General features: G+C 43.6%; 1 protein-coding gene across 1 annotated transcript; it reads left to right on the top strand.

Annotated features, from left to right (window-relative positions):
• The first annotated feature begins 826 nt into the window (after positions 1-826).
• Positions 827-2143, top strand: LOC141632917 (uncharacterized). Its single transcript, XM_074445418.1, has one exon. The coding sequence runs from the start codon at positions 827-829 to the stop codon at positions 2141-2143; it is 1317 nt and encodes a 438-aa protein (XP_074301519.1).
• The last annotated feature ends 7642 nt before the right edge of the window (positions 2144-9785 follow it).

Raw genomic sequence — 9785 nt, forward strand, 5'->3', positions numbered from 1 at the left:
AAGAGCAAGAGACTCCCAATCTGTAACCCCTGCAGCTGTGCGGTCCAAGTCAGTCAGCCACTCCTTGGCTGAATCGGTCAAAGAGAAAGGAAATAAAACCTCCTTAATCTTGTGTTGAGTTACCCCCTTAGTGGCGGGGATAGTAGAATAGTAGTCTGTAAAGACCTCCATGTGCTTCCTCGGGTCTTCACCTGCCACACCTCTATAAAGATTTCTCTCCACCAGATTGATGTAGGAAGGACGGATGTCGAATGTATTCCCATCCTCAGTCTGGAGATTGTGTAACACCCCCATACTCCAAGTGCCTTACCAGGACCACTCAGGTATGAAGTTATTACCATCTCGGTTACTCGAGGCATGATATTCATAAGACAATAACGAAACAACTTAAATAATATAACTTTAGTGAAAAGTACAACTAAAACCAAATCCCAAAATACGGGTACAAGTTCTTAAAACCAACTGTCTACTGAAATACTGAAATGTCATAAAACTAAAAGACTACAGCGGAAGACTTCTATCGTCAGATGGTGGCACCTCCCAGCTATCCCAGTACTCAACTCAAACCTGCTCAATTACTGCTCACCATCCCCGAATGGATCACCGCAGGTTTACAAAACAACAACCGGGGTCAATACTAATCACACAACTCAATATATATCAACAATAAGATAAAAAGTCAGCTTAACCGTCACACACACACAACCACACCAATCCCAACAATATCAATCACCGACTGTCCAGTGGACCAGCCCTGCCAGTGGGGTACTGCAGCCGTACCCACCAAATCCCCGCTCCTCATAATGAGCGATAACCCTGTCCATTAATGTGCACATGCCCGCTGATGTTTAGCAGAGGTGACTTGCAGTCTGTTAAACTTCTGCTAAGGGCTTTTGAGATCTTCTCAGTGGCCTCTGGGTTAAAGATGAATAATGGCAAATCAAGTTTCTATAGCAATGGGGTGAGTGAGGCAATTGTGCAAGGTATTGTGGAGGCTTCTGGTATGAGGAAAGGTGGGCTACCTTTCAGATACTTAGGAGTCAAAATTGTGCCAAAGAGATTGGGGATACTTGACTGTCAATGTTTGGTGGATAGGGTCACTGAGAGGATAACCAGGTTAGGGGCTAAGCAACTCTCCTATGCTGAAAGGCTCATATTAATCAAATCTGTGTTGAGTACCCTTCATATGTATTGGGCACGAATCTTCATTTTGCCTAAGAAGGTGATTTCTGATATTGAGGCAATTTGCAGGGCATTTTTATGGCATGGTCAGAATGCTAAAGAATCCCCTGCTCTAGTCTCTTGGAAATCTATCTGTCAGCCAAAAAGGAAAGGGGGGTTGGGTTTGAAGAGCCTGCACCTCTGGAATGTAGCTTTAATGGGGAAATATGTTTGGTGGGTTGAACTTAAGACTGATCATCTCTGGGTGAAGTGGGTACATACTGTTCATATAAAAAATGCTCAATGGCGTGATTATGAACCTACTGTCAACACTAGTTGGGCTTGGAGACGTATCTGTAAGGTAAAGAAGCAGCAAATGCAATCTTGGTTTTTTGATGTGAATTGGAGAGCTGGATTGCCTGAGTATTCTGTCAAATTGGGTTATAGCTGGTTGGTTGAAGAAGGAGCTGATGTTGCGTGGTATCCTTGGGTTAGCAACAGGGTAATGTTACCAAAGCATCAATTTTTTATATGGCTGGTAGTTCAGAACCGCCTGCTGACACAGGACAGGTTGCTGAGAATGGGTATTACTCAGAACAATCGTTGCTACTTGTGTGGGGATGCTGAAGAGGATCTTAATCAACTTTTCTTTAGTTGTCCTTTTAGAAGACAGTGCCTCAAATTGCTGGAAGAATGGCTTCAGGTGTGTATCCCTTGCCATGAAGTCGTGGATTGGTTGTTACAGATTAGAGTTCGATCCCTTTTGAAGAAACAAATTCTGGCTGCTGCAATTGCTCAGATGATGTATTTGATTTGGAGAGCTAGGAATTGTTGTAGAGTGGAGTATGTAATCCCTCACCCTGTTGGGCTTATAAAACAGGTGAAGGGGACAATGCTTATGAGAATGAGAGTTAGTCCAATTACTGTTAGACATAGAAGTATTGAGGAGTGGCAAAGTAATGTTGGGTTGAGTTGTAATTAGCTAGAGTTTTGACTTTAGCTAACAAAATTGTATGTTTGGCTTTATGAATATATATACTTACCTTTCCCAAAAAAAAAAAAAATGTGCACATCCCCTTCCGTGGCGGGTTCCACGAAGGGCGAAACTAGGGCGTGAAGCCACTCCCGCAAGTGACCCCACTCAGCCGAGGACACGCCTCGAGAACCAGAGACAAACAATCACAATCAACAAACCGTCACAATACAATTACTATATTATTCAATCAACCACAACACATCAACAATCATCCCATTATGGGACTAATACTGAGTAGGAAATCCTACCTGGAAAGCACAACTATCAGACGGTCTCTCTACAAATTTGTATCAAAAAGCTTCTTCTACGAAACCTCCTCCTATCATACAACATACAAATGCTACCAAATCACAAACTATTCAAAAACCCCCAAATCCCTAGATTAGGGTTTAACCAACTTAAAGGAAAGACAACAAAAAGGGTACATAGATCTTACCCTCGACGCAAGGATCTCAACGGTATAACCAACGATGAAAACCGACCTTCCAAACTTCGGGATTTGCTAACAATGCGATTAAGATGATGAACGTACTTGCTTTCTCTCATTGACAGTAAATCAGGTTTTGCAAAAGTGTTTAGCATGATGACGGAAAAGGTTATATATATCTTAATCGCATAATTAACAAAACCCGAGAAAAACTCCCCGTAAACTGGCTACTCGATCGATTACCCAAGGTACTCGATCGAGTACCCAAGGTACTCGATCGAGTACCCCCTTACTCGATCGAGTACCCTAGTCACTCGATCGAGTACCCAACAGGTCAGAAACTATTTTAAGACGCAACTCACCCTTACTCGACAGAGTAAGGCCTACTCGATAGAGTACCCAAAGACTCATAAATACGGAGTATTACAGTCTTCCCTCCTTAAAAAAAACTTCGTCCCCGAAGTTCAAACCACTACTAAACAAAGGTACCCCCTCAACACTTCCAACTCAACATCCAAAACAAAACTCAACATAAAACATGTTACTAACCCAACTCATCCCGACAAACATACCGACACAACATACAAAACAAAACTCAACATAAAACATGTTACTAACCCATCTCATCCCGACAAACATACCGACACAACATACAAAAAGGGTATAAAACTCTTAAAAACTCTTCGCGATAATCTCCTACCCCCCTAAAAGAAACAAGGTTACGTCCCCGTAACCATACATACCTGATAAAAAAGAAAAGGGTAACGATCTTTCATAGCTTCCTCTGGCTCCCATGTAGCTTCCTCAGTCTCATGGTTAGACCAAAGGATCCTAAGCAAAACTGTCTCACCACTCCTAGTCTTCTTAACCTTTCGGTCAAGAATCTGCTTAGGCACCTCAAGATATGATAAGGACTCATCTAGCTCTAAGCTCTCTGCCTCTAACACATGTGACGGGTCACTTACATACTTCCGCAGCTGCGATATATGAAACACATTATGCACTCTCTCTAACGCAGCCAGTAAAGCCAGACGATATGCAACTTCCCCAACTCGCTCTAAGATCTCATAAGAACCGATGAACTTCTGGCTCAGCTTGCCTTTCTTCCCAAATCTCATAACCCCACGCATAGGAGACACTTTCAGAAGAACCTTATCCCCAACTTGAAACTCTATGTCTCGGCGATGTAGATCTGCATAACTCTTTTGCCTATCCTGAGCTGCCCTTATCCGTTCCCTGATCATCTTAATCTGTTCCACCATCTCATGCACCATCTCTGGTCCTAAAACCACTGCCTCAGCACTATCGTCCCAACAAATCGAACTCCTACATCTACTCCCATAGAAAGCCTCAAACGGTGCCATACCAATACTAGTGTGATAGCTGTTATTGTAAGAAAATTCTATCAAGTCCAACCTCTGTTCCCAGCTACCACCAAAGTCCATCACACAAGCTCGCAACATATCCTCAAGAGTCTTGATTGTTCTCTCAGTCTGTCCGTCTGTCGTAGGATGAAATGCTGTACTCATTTTCAAAGTTGTTCCCAACGATTCTTGCAACTCTTTCCAAAACCTTGATATAAATCTCGCATCTCTGTCAGACACTATGTCCTTAGGGACTCCATGTAACTTAAGCATGTTCTTTTGATAGGCCATAGCTAATTGTGCTTTAGTCCATGTATCTTTCATTGGACCAAAGTGAGCTGACTTGGTCAGTCGATCCACTATTACCCAAATCATGTTGTTACCTTGTTGACTCTTTGGCAAACCCACGATAAAATCCATGTAAATGGATTCCCACTTCCACTCAGGTACCGTTAAAGACTGAATCTTACCTTGTGGTCATCGCTGTTCCCCCTTAACTCTCTGGCATGTCAAACAACGGGCCACAAACTCAGCTGTCTCTTTCTTCATTCCAGGCCACCAAAACGTATTCTTTAAATCCTTATACAACTTATCTCCCCCTGGATGAATTGAATATGGCGTGCAATGTGCCTCTGTCATGATAGTCTTTTTCAACTCCTCATCATTAGGAACACACCACCTACCATCAAACCTCAAACTACCATCTGTGTGAATGGATAATCGAGACACTGTCCCTTTCTCTACTCCAGCTCTCCACTCCACTATCTTAGGATCCAACGCCTGCTTACCTCGAATGTCATCATAAAACTCAAGCTGCACTGTCAGATCACCCATGGCATCTCCTTTCTGCATCATATGTATCCCAAACCTCGCTACCTCATCTCTCAGCCTCATCAAAGATAGGGCTGTACACAAAGAATGTACACTCTTCCTACTCAAAGCATCAACAACTACATTGGCCTTCCCTTCATGGTAGATAATTTCCATGTCATAATCGCCAATCAGCTCCATCCACCTCCTCTGTCTCATGTTCAACTCCTTTTGAGTGAAAATATACTTGAGACTCTTGTCATCAGAAAATACCTTAAAGATTGCTCCATAAAGGTAATGTCTCCATATCTTGAGAGCAAACACCACTGCACCCAACTCCAGATCATGAGTAGGGTAGTTCTCCTCATAAGGCTTCAATTGCCTAGAAGCATAGGCAATCACTTTACCGTTCTGCATCAACACACATCCCAACCCATTCTTTGAGGCATCTGTATAAACCTCAAAGTTCTCGATCCCTTCAGGTAATGCTAAGATAGGAGCTGTGGTCAAACGCTCCTTTAATGTTTGGAACGCCGTCTCACAACTCTCATCCCAACGAAACCCGTTCTCTTTCCTCATCAACGCCGCTCGTAGGTCTAGCTATCTTGGAGAAATCTTTCACGAACCGTCCGTAGTACCCGCTAAACCCGAAAACTCTTGATCTCAAGAACATTCTTTGGTGCTTCCCACTTTGTCACTGCCTCAATCTTCGCCGGATCCACAACTACTCCCTCCTTAGAGATCACATGCCCCAGAAAAGCAACTTTCTCTAACCAGAACTCACACTTGGACAGCTTAGCATATAACTCATGCTCCCTCAAAGTTTGCAACACGATCCTCAGATGCTCCTCATGCTCCTCCTTAGTCTTAGAGTAGACTAAGATGTCATCGATAAATACCACTACAAACTTGTCCAAAAACTGTAAAGATTCTCGTTCATCAAATCCATAAACACTGTCGGTGCATTAGATAACCCAAATGGCATCACTACATACTCATAATGGCCATACCTCGACGTGAAAGCTCTCTTTGGTATGTCCACCTCTCTAATCTTCACCTGATGGTACCCCGACCTCAAATCAATCTTGGAAAAGACCGATGCACCACTCAACTGATCAAACAGGTCATCTATCCTTGGCAAAGGATACTTGTTCTTCACCGTCACTCGGTTCAGCTCCCTTTAATCTATGCACAATCTCAAACTTCCATCCTTCTTCTTCACGAAAAGAACTAGTGCTCCCCACGGCGATACACTAGGTCTAATGTATCCCTTCTCTATCAGATCATCCAACTGCTTCCTAAGCTCCTCCATCTCCTTAGGACCCATACGGTACGGTGCCTTAGAGATTGGCCCCGTCCCTGGTTTCAACTCTACTGTGAAATCTATCTCTCTTCTCGGCGGCAACCCCGGAATCTCCTCTGGAAACACATCCTCAAACTCTCCCACCACTGGTATCTGATCAACTGTCGGACCCTCTATCCGGTCATCTCTCACATGGCACAATATCAAAGGACATCCCTTCCTCAGATATGACTTCAAAGTGACAGCTGCAATCAACTTAACTTTGGGTTTGACTAGAAACCCACGATAAGACACACTAACACCCTTAAGACCTCTTAAAGACACTTTCTTTTGATGACAGTCTATCTTAGCTTTATACTTTCCCAGCCAATCCATCCCAATTATCATCTCAAAACCGTCAAAAGGAAACTCTAGCAAGTCTGAGGAAATCAACTTGCCCAACTATCATAGGTACATCCCTATATAACCTCCCACAAGATACAGACTCACCCGAAGGTATAAAAACTTTCTCACTAACAGACTCATATACCCTCAAACCCAACCGTTTAACATGACTCGAAGATACAAACGACTGAGAAGCCCCCGAATCAAACAAAACAAAGGTATGAATACCATTAACAAGAAAAGTACCGGTGATAATGTGTGCATCCTCCTCAGCTGCTTTCTTCTCCATCATGAATAACTTTTCATCGGTCTTCTCGTCCACCTCCCTGGACAAGATCGGCCGATGTGGTCAGCTTAGCACCCGACCCTTGATTGTTGTTGTTGTTCGTCGGTGGTTTCTGATAAGAATTACCGCCGTTGCGGTTACCTCCACTCTGATAGCTCTGACTTCCCCGGTTTGCCCATGATCCAGTTGGTCTATTGCTCGCATAACTCTGCGCAGGTCTCTGGAAAGTTCCAGGTGCACTTATGCACTCATGTCTCTTGTGGCCTACACCACCACAACTATAGCAGGTCACTCCCCAACTACCACTAACACTTCCATGGCCACGCCCAAAGAAAGCCCCAGCACTGAACCCTGACCCAGAAGAAAACCCTTTAGACTGATTGTGGTTGCCTTTCTTGTGATTAGATTGGCCACCACTCTCGCTCTCAGACTTCCTTTTTTCTCACCACCTAACCTCTCCTGAGCCATCTCCACCAACCTCTCAGCTCTCCCAGCCCTCTCATAAGCTTCCTTAACATCAGTAAGGACTCCCACGGGTAACTTATCCATAATCTTAGGGGTCAACCCCCTCTCAAACCTTAGCGCCAAATTCTCCTCACTCAAACCCATATCCTCAAAGATACCTAGACTTGTCATTGAACTCGCCAGTAGTACTCGGCCACGTACATCTCGGCGGTCATCTTAAAACTGTCAAACTCTTCTCTCAACTTACTCCTCACATGCTCCGGTACAAACTCTTTTCTCATAGCCCTACGAAACTCTTCCCAAGGTATAGCAGGTAAACCTTGGTTCACATACAACTCCTTAGCACTCACTTTCACCGTATCCCACCACTTACCAGCTGCCTCCCTCAGATAGAACGCATCCTGTTCCACTCTCATCTTATCAGGAAAGTGAACCAAATCTAATATATTCTCCATCTCTCTAAGCCAGCTATCAAGAAGGTTCGGCTCCCCAACTCCCTTGTACTCTTTCGGGTTAAATCTCGCTATATAGAGGCTGATTTTAGAGTGATCAACCTCTTTCTCCTTATCCTTATCCTTTTCTTTCCCCACAGTCTTTAAAGCCTCAGTAAGAGCATCCTGATGCTCCAACATCTTAACGATGTCATCTATGTTCATAAGCTCAGCTCTCGCAAACAACGCATTCTTCTTGGGCGGCATCTTGAAACTATAACAGAAAAAGGGGTGGATATAAACATACGCGCCAAAACCTCAAAACAAGAAAACAAGCTGCCCGGACCCTACTCGATCGAGTTCCCAAACATACTCGATCGAGTAACAGGCTACTCGATCGAGTGCCCACTATACTCGATCGAGTGCCCCAACATCAGACCCCAAACAGACCTTCTGATCTCTAACATACTCGACCGAGTAGCTAGGCTACTCGATCGAGTGATTCCTACTCGATCGAGTGCCCTAGGTACTCGATCGAGTGCCCAAAAACACGATTCTGGACTCAAAATCGTCAAAAACCCACCCGATCAAGTCAGTCCCACTCGATCGAGTCATGCTAACTCAGAAACGCTACCCGCATGCTATATCATATGCTAACATGCTAAAAACTTTATAAAACCAACATTATATCATAACTAAGCATATAATGCTACGCATCTTTTCATACGATCTACGAAATCATTATATCATGTTATTAAACGCCACATTGTAAACATCCATCATGTTTCTCATTCCAACAACAGTTCTACATATATCATCAACCTTTCTTTCATATTCCCAACCTTCTACTGCATACATCTAACAGTTACACACACTTCATCACATTCACACACAAGCTAACCAAACAACGCATACGACCTTGGCATACACCCCCCATGTGACCGGTTCAAAATTGTAGGGCGAGTTCGCGACTTCAGGACGTCTCCCAAGCCTTTGCATTAGCTCCTACAACCTTTACCCCGGGTTCATTTTAATTGACTCCCTATGTTCATTAGGTTCATTGGGTACAGTTTCGGATCGTCGCTCGATACCATTTGTAACACCCCCATACTCCAAGTGCCTTACCAGACCACTCGGGTATGAAGTTATTACCATCTCGGTTACCCGAGGCATGATATTCATAAGACAATAACGAAACAACTTAAATAATATAACTTTAGTGAAAAGTACAATTAAAACCAAATCCCAAAATACGGGTACAAGTTCTTAAAACCAACTGTCTCAAATGAAATACAAATGTCATAAAACTAAAAGACTACAAATGAAGACTTCTATCGTCGACGGTGACACCTCCCACTATCCCGATTAACTCAACTCAAACCTGCTCAATTACTGCTCACCATCCCCAAATGGATCACCGCAGGTTTACAAAACAACAACCGGGGTCAGTACTAATCACACAACTCAATATATATCAACAATAAGATAAAAATAAAGCTTAACCATCACACACACACAACCGCACCAATCCCAACAATATCAATCACCGACTGTCCACTGGACCAGCCCTGCCAGTGGGGGACCGCAGCCGTACCCACCAAATCCCCGCTCCTCATAATGAGCGATAACCCTGTCTATTAATTTGCACATCCCCTTCCGTGGCGGGATCTACGAAGGGCGAAACTAGGGCGTGAAGCCACTCCCGCAAGTGACCCCACTTAGCCGAGGACACGCCTCGAGAACCAGAGACAAACAATCACAATTAACAAACCGTCACAATACAATTACTATATTATTCAATCAACCACAACACATCAACAATCATCCCATTATGGGACTAATACTGAGTAGGAAATCCTACCTGGAAAGCACAACTATCAGACGGTCTCTACAAATTTGTATCAAAAGCTTCTTCTACGAAACCTCCTCCTATCATACAACATGCAAATGCTACCAAATCACAAACTACTCAAAAACCCCCAAATCCCTAGATTAGGGTTTAACCAACTTAAAGGAAAGACAACAAAAGGGTACATAGATCTTACCCTCGACGCAAGGATCTCAACGGTATAACCAACGATGAAAACCGACCTTCCAAACTCCGGGATTTGCTAACAA

The sequence above is a fragment of the Silene latifolia genome, chromosome Y (assembly GCF_048544455.1).
Source record: "Silene latifolia isolate original U9 population chromosome Y, ASM4854445v1, whole genome shotgun sequence".
NCBI lineage: Eukaryota > Viridiplantae > Streptophyta > Magnoliopsida > Caryophyllales > Caryophyllaceae > Silene > Silene latifolia.